The sequence below is a fragment of the Scyliorhinus torazame genome, chromosome 6, assembly GCF_047496885.1.
Source record: "Scyliorhinus torazame isolate Kashiwa2021f chromosome 6, sScyTor2.1, whole genome shotgun sequence".
In the NCBI taxonomy this organism is placed as follows: domain Eukaryota; kingdom Metazoa; phylum Chordata; class Chondrichthyes; order Carcharhiniformes; family Scyliorhinidae; genus Scyliorhinus; species Scyliorhinus torazame.
The window spans coordinates 281238397-281261266 of NC_092712.1; the positions used below are offsets into that span (position 1 = coordinate 281238397).

The window sequence follows — 22870 nt, forward strand, 5'->3', positions numbered from 1 at the left end:
CTGTTCTAACTAGCAAACTATTCCACTCCCATGGCAGCTACCAAACTATCCCACTTCCATTGCAGCTACCAAACTATCCCACTCCCATGAGAACTACCAAACTATCCCACTCCCATGAGAACTACCAAACTATTCCACTCCCATGGCAGCTACCAAACTATCCCACTCCCATTGCAGCTACCAAACTATCCCACTCCCATGAGAACTACCAAACTATCCCACTCCCATGGCAGCTACCAAACTATCCCACTCCCACGGCAGCTACCAAACTATCCCAGGCCCATGGCAGCTACCAAACTATCCCAGGCCCATGGCAGCTACCAAACTATCCCACTCCCATGGCAGCTACCAAACTATCCCACTCCCATGGCAGCTACCAAACTATCCCACTCCCATGGCAGCTACCAAACTATCCCACTCCCATGGCAGCTACCAAACTATCCCAGGCCCATGGCAGCTACCAAACTATCGTACTCCCATGGCAGCTACCAAACTATCGTACTCCCATGGCAGCTACCAAACTATCCCAGGCCCATGGCACCTACCAAACTATCGTACTCCCATGGCAGCTACCAAACTATCCCACTCCCATGGCAGTTAACAAACTATCCCACTCCCATGGCAGTTACCAAACTATCCCACTCCCATGGCAGCGACCAAACTATCCCACTCCCATGGCACTTACCAAACTATCCCACTCCCATGGCAGCTACCAAACTATCCCACTCCCATGGCAGCTACCAAACTATCGTACTCCCATGGCAGCTACCAAACTATCCCAGGCCCATGGCAGCTACCAAACTATCCCAGGCCCATGGCAGCTACCAAACTATCGTACTCCCATGGCAGCTACCAAACTATCGTACTCCCATGGCAGCTACCAAACTATCCCAGGCCCATGGCAGCTACCAAACTATCGTACTCCCATGGCAGCTACCAAACTATCCCACTCCCATGGCAGTTACCAAACTATCCCACTCCCATGGCAGTTACCAAACTATCCCATTCCCATGGCAGCTACCAAACTATCCCACTCCCATGGCAGTTACCAAACTATCCCACTCCCATGGCAGCTACCAAACTATCGTACTCCCATGGCAGCTACCAAACTATCGTACTCCCATGGCAGCTACCAAACTATCCCACTCCCATGGCAGTTACCAAACTATCCCACTCCCATGGCAGTTACCAAACTATCCCATTCCCATGGCAGCTACCAAACTATCCCACTCCCATGGCAGCTACCAAACTATCCCACTCCCATGGCAGTTACCAAACTATCCCACTCCCATGGCAGTTACCAAACTGTCCCACTCCCATGGCAGCTACCAAACTATCCCACTCCCATGGCAGCTACCAAACTATCCCACTCCCATGGCAGCTACCAAACTATCCCACTCCCATGGCAGTTACCAAACTATCCCACTCCCATGGCAGCTACCAAACTATCGTACTCCCATGGCAGCTACCAAACTATCCCACTCCCATGGCAGTTACCAAACTATCCCACTCCCATGGCAGTTACCAAACTATCCCACTCCCATGGCAGTTACCAAACTATCCCACTCCCATGGCAGCTGCCAAACTATCCCTCACTTTTGCCCTGTCCCTGCAGTTTTGCAAGGTTTCCTTTACAACTATATATCCAATGCTCCTACCACCCTTTTGTTAAAGCCATGCATTGCTGATTATAACAATCCTCTGCTTAAAGAAATCCTCTCATTTACCCTTTGGTTCTTCTGCCAAGTAGTTAACATTTGTCTCTTCTGGTTGCTGACCCTCCTGCCAGTGGAAGCAGGTCCTCCCAATTTAATCTATTAATACCCGTCCCAATTTTCTGCACCTCTATTATTCTCTCCAATTAACCTTTCGTGCTCGAAGGAGAACACTCTCAGCTTCTTCAGTCTCTTCGTGTAACTGATTTCTGGCCCCATTCTTCAAAACATCCATTAATACAGATAACAAATTCCGGAGAGGATTTTTGGTTTAAAAACTTCTCTCATTATTTCTCCACCACTGACCTAAAAACCTGAGTGTTGTGTAGCTAATCTGTGGCCGCCCAATTAGGATTTGCTTTTCCGGAGTGGGTGCAGTGATGGTTTCATGCTTCGAGGGAGCAAATATCCGAGATGGGGTTACAACAATATAGTCTCAATACTCCAGTGTGAGATCAACTTGTCTATCACTCTCTCAGATAGGTTAGACTTTAATCTACAGCACAGTGGGAAACCTCTGCAAGCTTCAATATTAACTGCAGTCAACACTACCTTACATTCCGATATAGTAAAACATAAGCCAAGTGATTGGAGTATTATCAAACCCAGTGTGTCACTGTGCCATGCAAGGTGCTGTTAGGGTAGGTGAACAGAAACGTGACCAAACAAGTTGACTTTACTCAGCACTTAAAAAGGAAGAGGTAGAGAGATAGGGAGGTTTAGGGAATGAATTCCAGAGCTTGAAGTGACCACCATCACTGGTTGTCAATCCAAATATTTGAAGACTTGACACTTACCTGGCCGCTGTTCGCTAAATCGTCCACAGAGAGAGAAGATTCCAACCGTAAGGATAATCCAAAGTCACACAGACAACATGTTAGGTCATTTTTCACCAGAATGTTGGAGCTTTTCAGGTCCCTGTGCGCAATGGGAATCTTTGGTCTGCCACATGGCGTGTATTCACTGTGTAAGTGTGCAATCCCTCTGGCCAGCGATCCTCCCAGCAGGCACATGTCCTCCCAGTTCACCACATGCCCTGTGAGGTAGTCTTGCAGGTTGCCTTGGGGATGATAGGCCGTGATCAGCCAGTACTGCTTTCCCATTTCTGTCTCGCGTTCCTCCGCCGTCAGGAACTGCAGCACGTTTTCGTGCTTGAGATTGACATCGGAGAAGATTTCTTTCTCGTTCTTCCACGAGATGTACTCGTCAAAGTGGAAGATCTTGGCCGCCACTGTCTCGAACTGCTCCGATGTGCTCTGCCTCAGTTTGGCCTTGTACACCTCGGCGAAGCGGCCCTTACCCACCACCGTGTCGAGCTCCAGGGGCAGCAGTTCAGTGTTGTGGTTGATGTTGTTGGCGCAGGTGGAGCTGATGTCAGACTGGTCATCGTCAAGGTGCATGGCACTGCCCTCGCTGCGCTCATTTGGAGGCCGGCGCCGACGGCCTGGCTTCCTGACCTTCTGATCCTTTGTCCACTCCTTGTTCAGCTTCCTCCGTCTCTGAACCCGGTACCAATAAAAAGCAAGGATTACCACGGTAGCAACGATGAGGAGTGGGACTAGTGTGACAAGGACAACCTCCAATATCACTTGCCTGTCCCATTCAGGACCTAAAGGAGAGAGGGAACATCAGAGCTGTAACAAAGTATGCCAACACAACAATGTATGTCAGATAAAGCAAGCAAGGTAAATCTCTTGGCTATAAGAACCAGCAATAAGAACTTAGAACATAGAACAGTACAGCACAGAACAGGCTCTTCGGCCCTCGATGTTGTACCGAGCTTTGTCCGAAACCAAGATCAAGCTATCCCTCTCCCTGTCATTCTGGTATGCTCCATGTGCCTATCCAATAGTAAAAATAGTCCTATTCCTAAGATTTATAGAAGGCATTCAGAGTGAACTGATAACTTTGAGGATATTAAGGAGAGGAACAAGGCTATAAAAACAAGGGGCTGGTTTAGCATAGTGGGCTAAACAGCTGGCTTGTAATGCAGAACAATGCCATCAGCGCGGGTTCAATTCCCGTACCGCCTCCCTGAACAGGCGCCGGAATGTGGCGACTAGGGACTTTTCACAGTAACTTCATTGAAGCCTACTTGTGACAATAAGCGATTATTATTATCATTATTAACAAGCAAGGACACAACTGAAAAAGATTCAGTTGCAGACATAATAATAATCTTTATTATTGTCACAAGTCGGCTTACATTAACACTGCAATGAAGTTACTGTGAAAATCCCCTAGTCGCCACACTGGCGCCTGTTCGGCTACACTGAAGGAGAATTCAGAGAGTCCAATTCATCTAACAAGCACGTCTTTCGGGACTTTGGGAGGAAACCGGAGCGCCCGGAGGAAACCCACGCAGACACGGGGAGAACATGCAGACTCCGCACAGACAGTGACCCAAGCCGGGAATCGAACCCGGGTCCCTGCCACTGCGAAGCAACAGTGCGAACCACTGTGCCACCATGCTGCCCATGTGCTACATACTGAATACTCCCTGGACTTGTAGGAATGGTCGAAACAAATAGACTGAACTTTTCAGACCGAGTCTGATGATCCATGGGGTGGACAGGCGCTTGCATGCTCTTTTATTTTTCCAAGTGTTTAAATCATTTTAAAAGAATTGTCAACTCAGCCCACAGTTTTCAGCTGGTGTCTGAAGTCTTTAGTTCTTATGGAATCCTCATTTACAGCTACTTCTTGGCTCACAGTCTTGTCAGCCGAGTCAGAAAAGTCGTGGGTTCTAATCCCACCTACGAGACTTGAGCACGCAATCTAAGCTGGTACCTCCGGTGCAGGGACGGCTGAGCTGCCAGAGGGGTGTATTTTGGATACCATGTTGAACTGAGGCCCTGTCAATCCTCACAAGTGAACCTAAAAGATTCCATGGCACTAGTTTGAAGAAGTTGGGAGTTCTCCCCAGTGTCTTGGTCAACATGTATCCTCAATCCTCAATCAAAATCGCATATGAACTTTCCGTATCCAAATCCTACTTTTCCCTACATTTCAGCAATGATTACACTTCATAAATGCACTGTTGACTGCACCGAGTGTTCGGACGTCCGGAGGCCGTGACAGGCACTTTCTTTAACAATATACAAACAGAAGAAAGAGCAACTGTACCAAGAAACTCTCATCACCCTCACTGTTCCAAGCAAGCCTTTCCCCCCCCCCCCCCCCCGACTGCACAACAAAGCACAGCTGCTTAACTAAAGCTCACCTCATCCAATACGAAGTGGGGTCACGTAATAATAATATTAATAATCTTTATTGTCACAAGTAAGCTTGCATTAACTCTGCACATTCTCCCTGTGTCTTCAGAGGAGTTAAAAGGAAAGTACCAGCATAAAACATGGAGATGTGATCTGGACCACATGGGAGTTTACTTGTCTCAAGTCCTGGGTTCTGCTCAGGGGCAGTGGGAATCGTCTCCCCAGGCTAGTAAAAGCTGGGGTAACTTAAGAGAGCTAATGCTCCGATGCAGCTACTTTACGATAATATTTGTGTAGGAGGCGGCCATCACTGGGCCCATCTCATTGTCACGTTCTTAGTGGAACTGAACTCCCACTTTTCCCGGCGGCTGAAGCCCTTCCCACATTCCGCTACGTTCACAATTTGCTGCTGAGCCAGTACAGTTCTTGTTGTTAAAATTATTCAGTTTTCAAACTTTAAAGATTAACTTGGATGAATACCACCAGCAGGTTTACCACAGCAATGGAAAATAACCATTGTCTGCTGCGACTTACTAACTGCTGGCAGGGATCCTACACTGGCTGCTAACATGAACCAGACCCAGGCCTAATTTGTTACGTCTTAGGGAGTGGGAGATGTTGAACTCACCTGCTGTGAACCAAATATCTCATAAACCACCCCCCCTCCAGAAAAAATTACTCTACTACTTCAAAAATACGAAGAACAAAAAAAAGAGACAATTGGCTAAGGTCAGAGGTAAGGTTGACAACTCTACATATTCCCTGAGCTTTCATTATACAACCTCCCATTTCCAATTCCCATCCAGTCAAACAACCATTTCCTTCCCACCTCCCACATATTTATAACTAATAATCAAACCTGTTCAATGAAAATTAGAAGCACGATTTTTCCTGGGTTATTTACAACAGTGCCCAAGAGGTTAATTGTTAATTCCTCGGGACGTCAGGGCAATCTTAGGAGTTTTGAAACCTTGAGCAGGGAAATTATTTCTTGAAGGATGAAGTGTGCCCCGCACATCCACTGCAACTAACCGTCAATATGAGGGCCAGGAGTGGCAATTCCTTCAGGCCTATCTGACACCCTGAGCCCGTGGCGTGAAAAGGAACAAAATAAATCAACAACTTTCTGTTATCTCACGCCTTTAATGGGGCAAAACCTCCAAAGACACTCCACAAAAGCACAATCAGACACAATGTGCCATTGAGTCAAAGGAGGCCATGTTAGGACCGTGACCAAAACGGGCTCAAGGAGGTAGGTTTCGAAGAGTATCTTAGGGAAGAGTGCAAGGTGAAGATTTGGAGAGGTTCAAGCAGGGAATTCCAGAGCTTCAGGTCAAGACAACTGTACTCATAGCCAACAATTTGGGAGAGGGGAACAGGCAATGTTCAATAGGCCAGAACTAGAGGAGTGCAGAGTTCTCCGGGAGTTGTGGACCGGAGGATGTTTGCAGGGATCAGCAGCTAGGAGAACTTGAACACAAGACCAGGAATTTTATAATCAAGGTGCTGGGGGAGCAGGAACCAATATATAGGTCCAGCCCAGCCAGCAGAGGAGTGTTGGGTGAATGAGAAATGGTCTGAGTTAGGATTCAGAGAGCTGAGCTTTGGTAAAGGTATCCTGTTGCACACTAGGTTGCTGAAGCAAGTGTTTGGAGAGCTGCTGGACAGGAAAGTTTAAGATGAGCAGAAGAAATTGTTCCATTGAAGCAATGATCTACTCGTGGAATTCCTATCTGAACTAGTCAAACCACTGAGCTGCTTCGAGTTCGCGCGACGGCACAGCACGCTGCCACAATTTTAAAGATGCTTCTTGAAACTTTTTATTCTGCCCATGAGGAATGTGCAGGGCGGTGACACTAAACTGAGTGGAGAGCCATCGCCACACTTCCTTCACCTTGAACCAAATCAACAGGTTTGCCTCTTAAAGAGAGATTTAATGAGTGCGATGCTATTTGAAGTCGAAAAGCTCATGCTAGCTAGCTCTCCCTCGTAAAGGGTGAAAAGGCAGACAGGCTATTAATAAAGCACCTTTCTTGACCTCGGGATGTCCCAAAGCACAGCACCATCAAGGAAGTACGTTTTGAAGTGCAGTCACTGCTGTAATGTAAGAAACGTGGCAGCCAATTTATGCACAGCAAGATACCACAAACATCGCGACAGTGGCGAGATCATCTGTTTTCTCATGATGTTGGTAGGTGGATAAGTATTATCCCGGAAATCAGGGGGAACTTTTCTGTTCTTTTAAAAATAGTGCACTAGAGATGACAGGTAGAGCCTTGGTTTAACTTTGCATTTGGAAAATGACACCTTTAATACTCCCTCAGTATTGAACTGGGAGGCCAGTCGAGAACATATGCGCATGTCTCCAGGAAGGGGTTTGAACCCACAACACACAGAGAGGCGTAGGGGCAGCATGGTGGTACAGTGGTTAGCACTGCTTCCTCACGGCACTAGGGACCTGGGGTTCGATTCCAACTTCGGTTGACTGTCTGTACAGAGTTTACACATTCTCCCAGTGTGTGTGTGGGTTTCCTCCGGCTGCTCTGGTTTCCTTCCACAGTCCAAAGATGTGCATGTTAGGTGGATTGGCCATGACAAATTGCCCCTTAGTGTCCACCAGGTTAGGTGGGGTTACGGGGATACGGCAGTGGAGGGTGCTCTTTCAGAGGGTCGGTGCAGACTCGATGGGCTGAAAGCCTCCTTTTGCATTGTGTAAATTTTTTTTTTTACTAAAGTTGAGATTGACACCACTTGAGCCACAGGAAGGCAATGAAAAAATCTGTCTGAGGACTGGTGGAAATAACCTTGGAACTCTACCTGAGCCTTTCCAATGATAATTTTGGACACAAGTTATAGAATATGGAATTGTGTTTGAAGCTGTGCATTATACAAGAATGCCCACCTCGCAGTAAAAAGCTATGCAAATTTACTGCCCAAAAGACTTCGGCGGGGTCTTCTGGTCCCGCTGAAGGTGACCCCTCCCCCCCACCTCCACCACAGCAAGTTCCCCTGATGGCGGGACAGGCAAGTCTTGCAAAACGGCGTAGACATTGATGGCCCATTTCCGCCACCAGAAAATATGCCACGGTAAGGGGGGGGGTGGGGGTTTAGAAAAATCCCGCTCTTTGTTTCAGACAGCTTATTCTACCGTCAATCAATGGTTGAATGGGCTCTCTGTTCAATCACTCTCTCCCAATTACAGTGTTGACAGCAAGCTTTTTTAGGCAGTACTTGACCGTTTATCATTCACTCCACTCAATTTGCAGAGAGGGGAATTTGCCTTGTAAATACATTCCAGCAGAGAGAGCTGAGAAATTCATACAGAGCAGTGCGGACTTTCCAACACGTCATCAATTGTTTCTGTGAGACAGCAAGAGAGCCTAAAAGATATTAACTAGATCAGACCTGTGAGTGAGTGAGACAGACAAAAAAAGAAGGTTGAGGAGGAGGGTGGAGAAAAGAGGTAATGGGAGAAAAGTGAGAGAAGGTGGCGGAGAGGGAGAAGGCGGTGGAGAAAGAGAGGGATGGTGGAGAGAAAGAGGGGTGGCGGAGAGAGAGGGTGATGGCGGAGAGGGAAAGGGGTGGCGGAGAAAGAGAGGCGTGGCAGAGAAGGAAAGGAGCGTTTGGAGGAGGACAGTGAGTTGGGGAAAAGGAGGTGAGCCGAGAGAAAGTAAATGGCTGAGATTCTCCGTCCCGCCACACCCATTTTCTGGCAACGTGATCCTCCGTCCTGGCAGCCAGCCAATGGGGTTTCCCATTGTGGGCACCCCAAGCCGTCGGGCGTGAGTGAGCTGCCGGCGAAGGGGAAGATCCCACCGATGAAGAATCCAGCCCCAGTATGTTTAGCGTAGAGGATGATAGCGAAATGAGAAAGAAAGACAAAAAATAAAAAGACTTATTGAGAGAGACAGGGAGAAAGAACAGGAGAGAGGGATTTCTGAATTAAAACAAAAGTCAAAGTTGTAGTAAAGGGTCTGTCATATATCGGGCTAATGTGGACAGAGTACAGTACTGCCCACACACAGCAATGCACAGGAGTCAGTCTCATATTGGACAGAGCTGTGTGTACAAGCAAGCATGGAGACAGCCCCGAACTTGAACCTTTTACTGTATATTCTTTTGAATAAAACAAAAATGACAAGGGTGACAGCTCCTGGTGGGGCACCGTAACGAAAATAAAATGTCAAAGAAGAAGCTTAACTAGTTAAATTAAAATGGAATTCTCAGGGGTGATGGATGCACCCCAGCCCCGCTGATGGATCCCCATTCTCCCTCTCCAATGTCAATGAAGGGCACTCCTTGATGGCCCGGTAAACTTGCGTGCCACCAATTGCCCCCTGGACCTGGGACATCCCGGCAAAGGTGGAGAGTCCTGCAGCTCGGGCATCTTGATGGGCTTAGTCCAGCCCAAGCTCAAAGTTCATAAAGTCTGATGCCCGAGCTTACAGGGCATCTGTGACCTTGTGGGCTGGAGCTGGGCTGCACAAGTCTCCGCTCGAGCTCTGGAATGAACCAGTTGCACAGAAGTTAAGGGCTGCAGTGACCTTCATGGCCATTGGGAGCAGGTGTCTTACTCCCCCATGGAATGCCAAGTCCGCGGGAACGTGGCACAGGCACCACACTGTGTTCCTCCTCTGGGTTCCTCCTCGACCTGATGGGCAGCCAGGTCTTCACCCCTGCACATGGGGTGCCACCTCCAGTCTGCATCGATGCTGCCGCCTTCTCTGGTGTCTGCCCGCCTGGTCTGCTACCAGCAGCACAAGAGAATCCTTTGCGGGACAACCATCCATTTTTGTATCTGTAAGGAATTGGAGAAGGAGCGAAACTGGCAATCAGTTAGGGCTTCCACCCCAGGATACTCAAATTGCCTAAGCCCTTGCGTGTCCTTCCTTCTCTCAGAGTGCCATACACACAGCCAGGTGAGCTGGAAAACCTCGCTCTGCACACACCCAAAGCCACAGCAGGAGCCTCTAGAACCCAGACCCTAGATCCCTGCTGGGAACATTAGGGGGACCGTGCTCAGGCGCCCCCTCCTGATCCACACACTAACCCTTTGGTCGCGAGGATATCCCCAGTGCTGAAGCCCAGCTCTTGAGTGTTTGATTGTTGGCTGCTGCCTCTATGGTGCTGACTCTTCTAGAGGTCAGGCACACTGATCAGGCTCAAAGTTTGATTGAAACGCGATGCAATAATCATCGTCTGAGACATGGCACTTAAACCCTTGAGAATATTTTGTTTCTGAAACGGTCAACAGTAAAATTTTAAAATCAACTATGGAATATTCCACATATCACACTAACCATTGAACAACAAGAAACATCACCATTCCATATTGGTACCAATACAAAGTTATATCAGCTCAACTTCACAAAAAAGTCCCAAACACACGGTATCACTCTTCCTCAACAGAAACGGAGGATAAGCCTGAGAATGTGTTATCATGTCCAAAACTAATGTGTTACTTGTTCCACAAACCGGGGCCATTCTCCATCCTGGAGCCGCAGCTGCGCAGGCCCCTCCCACATGGCCCAATCTCACCGGAACCAAATCCTGGCATCCACATATTCCACCGGTGCTCAAGGTGCAGTTGAACATCCGTGATTTCCGGTGTGTTTAACCAGTGGTGACATGCCAGTTACATGCAGCACTCACCACACCAGCAATAAAAGCAGCAGCAATCTGCAAAAGCATCTCTTCAATGGTGTCATCAGGTGGGTGACAACGTCACGCACCAGGTCCTGCAGCGTCTTCTTGCTTCAAACCGGATTGCCTTCTGGACTCGTACGTCCTCCTCAGCCCGGTGTTCCAGGACCCAGGTATCTTAGAACAAATTGTCCTTCTTTCCAGTTACAGAAAAGGAAGGAAACAGCAACAGCAGCCCCCAGGCATCTGCAACCACCAGCAGCAAACACAACCTGCAGCTGGTAAGTGCTCTCACAACTAACAAGGCCAATTCGTTATTAGCAATGGCCTTCAGCTGTGAAGCTAGAGGCTGCTCACAGTCAAAGGGAGTTAAAGTGACCTTCAGCATATAACCAAGAACAGTGGGTGGGATTCTCCGAAATGGAGGCAGAGCGTTCGCGCCGTCGTGAACGCCGTCGAGGTTCACGGCGGCGCGAAACGGCCCCTATCCCGACCGATTCAGGGCCGGCGCCGCATAACTGCCGTCACCCGCACATGCGCGGGTTGGCCGGCGCCAACCCGCACATGCGTGGGTTGGCCGGCGCCAACCCGCACATGCGTGGGTTGGCCGGCGCCAACCCGCACATGCGTGGTTGCCGTCCTCTCCGGGTTCGCCCCGCAAGAAGATGTCAGACGGATCTTGCGGGGCTGCGGAAGAAAGGAGGTCCTCCTTCAGAGAGGATGGCCCGACGATCGGTGGGCACCGATCGCGGGCCACACCCCATTTGAGGGCCCCCCCGGTGCGCAATCCCCCCCTCCCCTCCCCGCAGGCCGCCCCCCCCCGGCGTTCCCGTGCTGTTCCCGACGGCAGCGACCAGGTGTGGACGGCGCCGGGGGGGAACCCGCCATTTTGGGCTGGCCACTCGGCCCATCCGGGCCTGAGAATAGCAGGGGTGCCGGCGAATCGCCATTTCGGGTGTCTCGGGCGATTCTCCGGCCTCCGCCGCGCGGAACTCGACGGGGCCGTTCTCGCCGCTTGGGAGAATCGCAGGAGGGCGTCGGACCGGCGTCGCGGGAAAATTTGGCGACCCAGGCGATTCTCCCAACAGGCGCGGGAGCAGAGAATCTCGCCCAGGATTTTGTCCTGGAAGTGTTTCGTAAGACAGACAGGCAGAAACGGTGGTTGTCCATTATAGGTATCCATAATATTTAAAGATGGCTTGAAGGCCTCATGGATAAAAAGCACCTCACACCCTCCACTGCCCAATGGCCTTGGGGGTGACTCCAGACCTGAAATGCTTCAGCTCCCTGACCAAGGCTCCTGAGGAGTGGCCTCTCCCCAGACCACTGGGGCAGTGGCTCCAGTGCCCTTGAGCTGCATGCCGGAAAATGGAAATGGCTACTCATCTTACCAGCCATTGTGGCAGCTTCATGTTTTTAAAAAGGAGTGCTAAATGACACCCATGTGATTCCTCGCTGGGGAGCTGGTTAATTCACGGAAGAATTTCAATCTCGCTAATGAGATGGAAGGTGAGGGTTAATGATATGCTCACCATATTTGGGCGAGATCCGAAACTTGCCATTGGTACTGGGCTGATTAGATAACAAACAATTTGCGACCGGCGCGAATCTCGATTTTGGCTTTTCACGCTATTCAACCGGTGCGCGCAGATCCACTGTAGTTAAATCGTGCCTCAAGTCTCCCAAAAGGAGAATGTCGCCCTTCATTAAGACCTAGCGACCTGCAACAATATTCTTAAAAAACATCTTTTTTGAGGTGGGGTGCAATTCTTTCTCTCCAAGTCGTTTAAAATATCTGAGCAATGGTCAGTGAGCAGAAATCAGGAATGACTGGGCTGCTGTGAAGGAAAGAAGACTTGGACTGGGAACAACTTGTGGTGCTCAGACTTGACAACTGTGGCTGACGAGTCAGGATCATCCGTCGATGTTTATGTAAAAGGATCTCAAGGAAGAACCAATTTTTCAGACATTGAACTTGGACACAAGTCAGATTGCAATAAATGAGTGTAAGTGGTATCTGCTTGTAAACATGGCTCGGGGAGAAGCAGGCTTTGATGTGCTCATAAATTTAAACACAGACAGGAAACCGCATGTCTGAGATCAGACACACGATTCACTTCCAGCCCACAGCTACAGTGCATTGACGCAACAGCAGACAATCTGCTTTCAGTTAATGTACAGGGAGAAGGGGCAGCTGGAGTCTTCAAATGGTGATCAAATAGCAACTTCAATCTTATTTTTCGGGGCCATCACACAATAATCCCGCCTTTGATGTGTTAAAGTTTACATGAGGCAGGCTCCTTCCACGTTCACATTGAACACAAGATCCGCAGAGGGTTTCATACATCAAAGGGCTTTCATGTGAGCCACCCACATTTGTCATCTCGATTTTCTGATCCGACACACCACTCGCCCGTCGATTATTATTGCAAGAGACGATCAAATGAGGCCAAAGCATCGGCCCCGGAAACAGCTTCAGGGTTTTTTGGTCACTGACTCCATCCCTCTCCATGGCAACTGTTTGATGCTGAATCAGACCATTCATAAGTTTGGCATCTCATCTGAACTGGAGCCGAGCTTCCAGTCCCCTTTTCCTTCTGTCAGAACGACAGGCTGCTGCCACTTCTGTAACACTGCCGGTCACTGCCCCTCCCTCAGCTTGTCTGCTGCTGCTCATTCATGCCTTTATTACCTCTAGATCAGACTATTCCAATGCCCTTCCCTTCTTCCACCTTTTTTGTAAATTAGAGTCTACCCAAAACTTTGCTGCCTGTACTCTAACTCACATTGTTCCATTCACCCAGCACATCTGTGCTTGAAGACCTGCACTGGCTGCTGCCATGGAAACACCTCAAATTGTAAATGCCCATCCTAGTCTTCAAATCCCTCCATGGATTCGACCTTCCACATCTCTGGAACTTGGGTGCTCACCACCTTGAATTTCTATTTCAGAGGCCATTAAAAATTTATCAAATGCCTCCAAGTTGTAACGGTTCAAAAGGAGAATGAGTGGACGAGATAAGATAAGAGAGCAGTCTTATCTGGGGGCCAGGTTTTCACCACAGTTGAGAGGCTCTCTGCTGTGGTGAAAAGCCCAGGAGTGGCCAAACGTCTAAGTCCTGCCCCTGAACCCAGCATTTCCCATCTCTGCAGGGACAGGAGTGGAGTCAGTCCGGAGTCCGTGTATGCCTGGTGTACGGAGGCAGCTGGCCACTTAAATCACCAGCTGCCTCCACTGCAGTGGGTTTTGGTTTTCCAGGAGAGTGAAACCTGGGGGAGCAGCTTGGATCAGGTAAGGGCTAATCTGAATGTGGTGGGTGCGTTTGGAGGGCCAAGGTGCACCTGCGGAGAGGGCCCTCAGACCCCTTCTGGAGATGTAAGGCACCCTTTGGGATGTTAAAAATGAACATGATTATGCACTTTTTACGCGCAAACTCATGGGAGCTGTCTAAGCTGTCAAGGAAATGTCAAAGCTGTTGGGGAAGTTTTCAAGGATACTGGGTGAGTTGGCATGGAAGGGGTAAAGGCAAAGGATGGTGGGCGGGGGCATGCATTGGCACCAAGTGGCTTGGGAGGTATGGGCAGCCATGGGGATGGGTGGGGGCATGGGTGTATGAGGGGACATGGGAGGATTGGTTGGGGATGGGTTGACATAAGCTGGCATGGATGGGGCATAGGGAGTGTGTGGGGGTGTGGACTGGAAGTTTATTTGCTTTTTTGTCCTTTATTATTTCAATATGGTGCTGAAGCATAGAGGCAGGCCATCCACCCAGCTCACCTGTGCCCAGCTCACGCCCATGCCCAGCTCACTTCCACGGTTGGCAGCCTCCGCACTCTTTGCGGGGTTGCCCGCTCTGACAACACTTAATTCAGCCCGCACCCCCTGACCGATAACCCAACCTGCCTGTGGCCATTTTTAACGGTTGACTTCACTGAGCCAGGAATCATAGGATTTACAATGCAGAAGGAGGTCATTCGGCCCATCGAGTCTGCACCAGCCCTTGGAAAGAGCACCCTACTTAAGTCCACACCCTATCACCGTAACCCAGTAACCCCACCTAACCTTTCTGGATACTAAGGGAAATTTATCATGGCCAATCCACCTAACCTGCACATCTTTGGGCTGTGGGAGGAAACTGGAGCACCCGGAGGAAACCCACGCACACACGGGGAGAAGGTGCAGACTCCTCACAGTCAGTGACCCGAGCTGGGAACCAAACCTGGGACCCTGGAGCTGTGAAGCAACCGTGCTAACCACTGTGCTGCCGGAAATCTCCTGACTCTGTGCACCCGACCTGGGGAAAAAAATCTAGGCCCGGGTGTGCTACAAAACAGCCCACGATCAAATATCATCTGCAAATAATGAGACTTGCGCTTATAAAACACTTCATGGTCCACAAGAAATTTCGGGAAGTTGTCCGAAGTATGATCCGCCTTCCTGAAAATGAATCCTCGGAAAGCGGTGGGTCCAGTCGGTTATCCCTGGTGATACTCAGAGCCTGCGCAGACCAGCTGGCAGGTGTGTTCGTGGACATCTTTAACCTGTCCCTACTCCGCTCCGAGATCCCCACCTGCTTCAAGAAGAACACCATCATAGCGGTGCTAAAGAAGAACCAGGCAACGTGCCTCAATGACTACCATCAGGTGGCCCTGACTTCAGTCGTAATGAAGTGCCTCGAGAGATTGGTCATGAAGTGCATCACTTCCAAAATCCCAGAACACCTTGATCCACTGCAATTCACATACCTCCGCAACCGGTACACAGCAGACGCCATCTCCCTGGCCCTACACTCATCCCGAAAGCATCTCGACAACAAGGACTCCTACATCAGACTCCTATTTATTGACTATAGCTCCACCTTCAACACCATAATCCCAGCCAAGCTCGTATCAAAGTTCGAAAACCTGGGATTTGGCTCCTCACTCTGCAACTGGATCCTCGACTTTCCAACTCACAGACCACAATCAGTAAGAATAAACAACAACACCTTCTCCACAATTGTCCTCAATACCGGGGCCCCCCAAGGCTACGTACTTAGCCCCCTACTATACTCCCTGTACACACGACTGTGTGGCAAAACTTGGTTCCAACTCCACCTACAAGTTTGCTGATGATATGACCATAGTGGGCCGGATCTCAAATAATGACGAGTCAGAATACAGGAGAGAGATGGAGAACCTGGTGCAGTCGTTGAACCCTATAAAATGATTGAGAACCTAGTGGAGTGGGGCAGTGACAACAATCTATCCCTCAATGCCAGCAAAATTAAAGAGCTGGTCATTGACTTCAGAAAGCAAAGTACTGTACACACCCCTGTCAGCATCAACGGGGCCGAGGTGGAGATGGTTAGCAGTTTCAAATTCCTCGGGTACACATCTCCAAAAATCTGTCCTGGCCCACCCACATCGACGTTACCACCAAGCAAGTACAACAGCGCCTATATTTCCTCAAGAAGCTAAGGAAATCTGGCATGTCCACATTAACTCTCACCAACGTTTACAGATGCACCATAGAAAGCATCCTATCTGGCTGCATCACAGCCTGGTATGGCAACTGCTCGGCCCAAGACCGCAAGAAACTTCAGAGAGAAGTGAACACAGCCCAATCCATCACACAAACCTGCTTCCCATCCATTGACTCCATCTACACCTTCCGCTGCCTGGGGAAAGCGGGCAGCATAATCAAAGACCCCTCCCAACCGGCTTATTCACTCTTCCAACTTCTTCCATCGGGCAGGAGATACAAAAGTCCGAGAACATGCACGAACAGACTCAAAAACAGCTTCTTCCCCGCTGTTACCAGACTCCTAAACGACCCTCCTACGGACTGACCTCATTAGCACTGCACCCCTTTATGCTTCACCCGATGCCGGTGTTATGTAGTTACATTGTGTACCTTGTGTTGCCCTATTATGTATTTTCTTTGATTTCCTTTTCTTTTCATGTACTTAATGATCTGTTGAGCCGCTCGCAGAAAAATACTTTCACTATACCTCGGTACACGTGACAACAAACAAAATCCAAACAGTGTCTTCTCACTCTTCCTTTGTAGAGTGACTGATTCCCTGGACAGATTCCTGGGATGAAGGGGTTATCTGAGGAGAAAGGGTGGAGCAGATTGGGCCTCGAGCCATTGGCGAGGTGATCTTATTGAAACGGAAAGAACTCAAGGGGACTTGACAGGGTGGATTCTGAGAGGTTGCTTCCCCTTGTAGGCGAGTCTAGAACTAGAGGGACAAAGTTTGAAAATCACAGGTCCCCCATTTAAGCCTGACATTAGGAATGTTTTTTTTCTGAAGGTCGTTAAATCTGTGAAATTCCTCAGAGAACAATGGCTGGGCTACTGGATATATTCAGGGTCGAGTTAGATAGATTTTTGATTGACCAGGGAGTCAAGGGTTATGGAGACAGACAGGAGTTGAGACCACAAACTCAGCAAAGATTTTATTGAATAGCAGGCCTCCTGGTGTGCCTTGTTGCCGCCTGGTAGCTGAGGGCTCCAGTGGAAGGCTCCCTAAGCGTTTTAAAATTTATCCAACAATTTAGTGCTTTCATTTATATGGTTAACGAAAAGCACAGACACATCACAGCCACAAACGCGTTTCATTTTCAGATCCAACTTACCAAAATCGTCATTAAATATCAGACGCCTGTTGCATTCGTCTTCTGACGAGCAAGAGCACATGTAGAACAACGAGCCTGGAACCTTCTTTTCTTTCATCTTACATTCTGTATTATTGTAGTCATCCAGCAGGTGTCCATACAGACGAATGTCCCGATGATGGCACAGTGTTTCTATGGTTACATTGGTATCTTGCTTTCTCCTAAAGTTTAAGATAATGCAGATGTGCTTAAAATGAAAGGTGTAAGAGAAACAGGGAAAGAGACTTAACTCAAACTTTGTGATGACCAAGTATGGAATGTGCTAGAGGAGGCAAGAGACCTGGTACAACTTTGAGTCCTGGGTATCACGTGCCAAAAGTCGGCAAACAAATAACCCAGTGAACCCTACAGACCTCAGCCTACTTTTTATCCCTCTCAAGTTAAAAAAGTTAAAGGGATTTGATAAGGTAGACCCAGAGAAACTGTTTGCTCAGTTACATGTGTCGAGAACAAGAGGGCAAAATCTTAAATTTAAGAGATCGGTCATTCAGGAGGGAAAGCCGGAAACACTGTTGTATAGAGGAAATCTAGTTCTCTTCCCAAAGAAGGTGGTGGATACATGGGATCAGGTGAAATCTTCTGGACTTGAGAACAATAGGTTTTAATGGAATAAAGGTGGACACGAGGCACCGACCTGCCAGAGAATTCCGCATATCCTCCATACATGATGTGGGAAAGTGTTTCCTGATTTCATTCCTATTTGGTCGGCTCTAATTATACGTCTGTGTTCCCATGTTCAGGACTTCTCACCAGAGGAAAAAAGACTCTTTGCATCCATCCTCTTGTGGGAGAATCTAAAACTAGGGGCCACTGTTTAAAAATATGGGGTCGCCCAGAGAGAAGGGAATGGTTGAGAGACTTCGGATTTCTCTTCGTCAGAGAGTGGGTGGAGGCAGAGTTTGAATATTTTAGGGCAGAATTAGATGGATTCTTGATAAACAAGGGGGTGAAAGGTAATCAGGGGTATGCCTAGTTCAGGTTAAAATGAGATCAACCATTGGATGGTACGGTGGCGCAGTAGTTAGCACTGCCGCCTCACGGCACCGAGGACCCAGGTTCGATCCTGGCCCCGGGTCACTGTCTGTGTGGAGTTTGCACATTCTCCCCGTGTCTGGGTGGGTCTCACCCCCACAACCCAAGGATGTGCAGGGTAGGTGGATTATCCATACTAAAATGCCCGTTAATTGGAAAAATTAAATGAAAATTTGATCAGCCATGATCTTACTGAATGGCGGAGCAGGATCGAAGAGCCAAGTGACCTACTACTGCTCCTAATTCAAATGCATGTTTGTATCTATCCTATCGAAACATGTTATAATTTTAAACCCCTTGATTAGATTACCCTTCAACCTTCCTGAAGCAAAATAATGTATCTCATTATGGCACAGCTGCCATAATTCATTTGAACCCAGAGGGCCTGTGGATTATGTGGTTGGACCTCTTATTTTGCATAAACCATCGGCCTTTGACAAACACCTTCTATACAATAGGGATGATGATCTTGGATCTAAATGGTGGACCTTGGCCCTTCACTAGAGTTATAAGTAAATAAACAATAATTAATTAAATAAACAAATGGGCCTTTCAATTATGATCCTTGCCCCAGCCTGACTTCACTAGCTACAGAAGATTACATGGCGACGAGCAAACAAATATTACCCACTATCAGCAACTAACAGTGATCTCAGTCCAAAAGGACTAGCATTTATATCACACCTTTCATCACCTCAGGACATTCCAAAGCATTTCCCAAACAATTAAGCACTTATGACATGTAGGAAACTTGGCAGTCAATTTGCACACGGCCAACTCTCAAAAATAGCACTGAGGTAAATGACTTGATCATCCATTTAAGGTGTTAGCTGAGTGATAAATGATGGTCAAGACACTGGGAAAACTTCCCCTGCTTTTCCTCAGATTGCACTGCGAGATCTCTTGCGTCGCTCTGAACAACAAAACATAAAAAACCCTTAGCGATGGAGACGCCGAATGTACTGAAATCAGAATGGATTGCAAAGAGCAGGGGCCCTTACCAGATCGAGACGCACACTTCTTCCTTCTTCTCGCAGAAGGAGTTGATGCTGCAGTTAACAACGCAGACACCACTGTCGGTGCAATCAGTGAGCTCGATGTCACAGAACCGGCAAAGGTTAACCGGCGGATAGGGCAGCATCATGAATTTTTTCTCTTGTGCTGGAAAAAAGTAGAGAACAAGTTTTAAACTTTCTGATCAAATCAATCTGCATATTCATTCTGATCAGTTGTCCACAAATAATAGTTCTGCGGACTTTTTTAAAAAATGTATCCATTCATTTAAAAATGGTACTTCACTCTATGCCCCAGACCGTTAATTGGGAGTGAAGGGGCTACTGTGTACCTCCACAACAGAGCTAAGCTTATGACTGCCATCTGATACCTCAGAAAAAACTCCCAAGTCCACAGAAAAAAAAGAACTTGCATTTATGAAGTGCCTCTAAAGTCCTTTGATCATCCCACAGTGCTTCAGAAGCCAATTTGCATGCAGCCAGTTCCAACAGGCAACTGATCAGAATGAATATGCAGGTCTGCCAGTTATCCAGTCTCTGTGCATGAATGGTGGTCTTCCAGCGTTAGGCCTTGGGCCCACTGAGCGGTGGAGCTGCTGAATAGACACCAGCTAACATTGCAGCAGTCTCCAGGTACATGAGGAGGGTGTGTTAGGCGATGGATGGATGAGGCATGGGGGATGGGGGACAGTAGACTAGCAGTACTCCTGCACCTCTTAAGCTCTACATTTGAGGAAACATATTTCAATCACTTAGCGTGATGGCTGTGGCTTGCAAATATTCCATTAAGGAATTCCAGCCCTAGCCTATGTGCAGAATTTGTTTTCCTGAGTGCAACCAGTGCTGGGTTCCTCTGAGGCAAACCAATGATATTGGCATATGCAATGATGTTGGCATATGCAAAGAGCCCACCGTACCATTTTCCCCTTTACTGATAAGGCTGCCAGTGAAAGGGTAGCTGTATAATTCATTAGACAACCTGAGCGATGCACTAGTGTCAGATCTTGGGCTCAGTTCATTGACCTCTGGCTTGGAATGACCATCTCCTCCCTGCTCTCCATACCCTGTAGTGTTTGAAAAACGGCTGTGATAGCATTGAACTACTAAGCTACAATGCCTACATTACCAGAGTGTTCATAAGTTCCGATGATACTACGATTATGAATTGGGGCAGTGTTGACCACTATTCAGATCACCTCAACACAGCAGAAATTTTGAGTGGGCAACATTACTCTACCTAAGAATGTGGGACAACATTTATAACTGAGGACCGCGGACTGAGTTCAATATTTCCACGCCTGCATCAGTATATTTTTTATAAAGTTAGAGTACCCAATTCCTTTTTCCCAATTACGGGGCAATTTAGTATGGCCAGTTCAACTATCTTTCACATCTTTTTGGGTTGGGGGGGGGGGGGTGAGATCCATGCAGACTGGGGGAAGAATGTACAAACTCCACACGGACAGTGACCCGGGGCTGGGGCCAGGATCGAATCCGGGTCCTCCCCATCATGAGGCAGCAATGATGGTGACCTATTGAGTAATTCCAGGGATTGGGAAATGAAGAAAGAGGGTGGAAGTCTCCCGAAAAATGACTAAGGCGCGATTCAACTAATTGGGAACAAAGTCCCATAGTGAGCGCGTTTAGCAGCATGTTTCTTGGCCCTCGCAGCAAACTCGCGTTGTACAAGGGCCCTCAGCCAAGGCTGCACATGGCCTCACTGGAACTCTTCAGTGTAGTAAGAGATCAGGTTGGCATTTAAAAATGGAGGCCCGCTATGCGGTCCCCCATAATACCCAAGCAGGGCATTCGGCACGGCCGCACACAGCGCACCCAGGTGGCTCTGTCAAGGTGCCAGGCTGGCACTGCCAGGATGCCCAGGTGACACCAGCAGTGCCAGGAGCCGGGAGACTCTGGCTTCAAATGGTTGGAGCATATTTAAATGCTCCTTTAATTCTCCGGCCTCCCAGCCGCGTGTTCTCTGCGGCCCGCTGCTCGCTGGCAGTGTGGGGATTCTCGGACTCTGCTGCTGTCAATGGGATTTCCCATTGAAACCACCTACCGCAAACCCATGGCAGGGCATGTGCTGCTGAGGGGAAGCAAGAATCTTGCTAGCATGAACGGCCTGAAAATTCCGGCCTTGCTCATCTTGTTGGCCCACAGTGAGGGTGTGAACCAGTTTGCATCAGATTCCTTGAGCTGGGAACATCGCGCTCCATTCACCGCCTGCTCCAAACCCAGGTTAGGGGCTTGACTGTTATTCCCTTGGAATAGAGGGATGTTTGCCGGGCGAAACGTGGGCAGAGAATCACTCCCACAATTTTACCCAGTGCCAGACAGAACAGTTTGAACCACCCAGTGTTAGAAAAATTATTCGACCACATTTCTGCCAGACAATCTGTACCATCAAACCTCACAGAGTCTGAAGTTCAACTGGCCACTGTTTTATTTTTGTGCGTTGTTAAGAAGGACATTAAAACCCGGTTTGCAGGTTTGTTCACAAGTAGAGTTTCCCCAAAAGCAGAACGGCGAGTAAACTGGTGAACACTGCATCTCTCACCAACAACTGCCACACGTTCAATGGCATGCGTGTAACAATGCCCAATTTAGATTTGATAATATATAACATGCATTTCCTGTTATAGACAGGATGCACAACAACATAGCCGCAGAAACCTCTTCTCTTGTCATCAAAAGTCAAAGTGCAGCAGCTAACCTGAGTGATACGCACTAGTGTAAGAACTCAGGAATAGTTCATTCATCTCTAACACGCATGGTGCGTCAGTAATGGGTTTCAGTTGCTTTTGATGATGCTGGAAGATTTTGGATGTGTAATTAATATTTCTGTAATCCAAGACTTCTGTCGATATATGGTGAGAGGCCTGGAGGATTGCAAAGAAATCAAAATGACCTGATCCTAGAACCCTCAGCAGAGCAGTCAAGGTTATATTACATAAGGCCAGGTAATGATGAACTAATTTTACCCTGAGCTTTCCCATTTGCCTCAGGAAGTGAGCCACTGTTTAATGTTTAATAATTCTGAGAACACTAAATGTCAAGCTGCAAACCTGCCACGGCTCTTGGCATCACATCCTGAGTGATAAGCTCGACATTTCCAGGTCGGCCCACCGCCTGGGGCCCAGCACTATTTGATAGATAGCATTTGATGGTCCATAGTCAAACTCTATGGCCCATAGTCAGCTTTCATCAACAAATTCTAAAGAGATTTTATGATATAAATAACACAAGCACTATTATAATCAAGCCTCAGTGAAACGTAGAATTGTCAGGTGACCAACTCAAGTGACCAGCCCAGTGACCAAACTGCCGAGTGTGCAGAACATCGGAGCACTGGCAGGGAGCAGTTTATATTGATTGTGAATATTAACCAGTCCCCTTCCTGTTTAACCAGTGAACGTGCAAGATTGCTGCAGTTCATTGGCTAAGTCAAGAGTGACTCAGTCTCAAGGAATTTATCTTTAAACAGATGACTCTGCATCACTAAAGTTGTAATACTATGAATACTATGAATCACTTCAGAGAAAACCTAGCTCTCATTTGATTAAACAGTTTAAAGACGAACCACAAA

At 48.1% G+C, this 22870-nt stretch overlaps 1 protein-coding gene across 1 annotated transcript in view; it reads right to left on the minus strand.

Moving 5' to 3' along the window:
• tgfbr2b (transforming growth factor beta receptor 2b) overlaps positions 1-22870 on the minus strand; it is a 109829-nt gene that overhangs the window by 53711 nt on the left and 33248 nt on the right. The window contains exons 2-4 of the mRNA XM_072509764.1: positions 19270-19429; positions 17198-17397; positions 2513-3324 (exon numbers count right to left, since the gene is read on the minus strand). Coding sequence (XP_072365865.1) covers positions 2513-3324; positions 17198-17397; positions 19270-19429 — 1172 coding nt within the window. The remainder of the gene's footprint in view (positions 1-2512; positions 3325-17197; positions 17398-19269; positions 19430-22870) is intronic.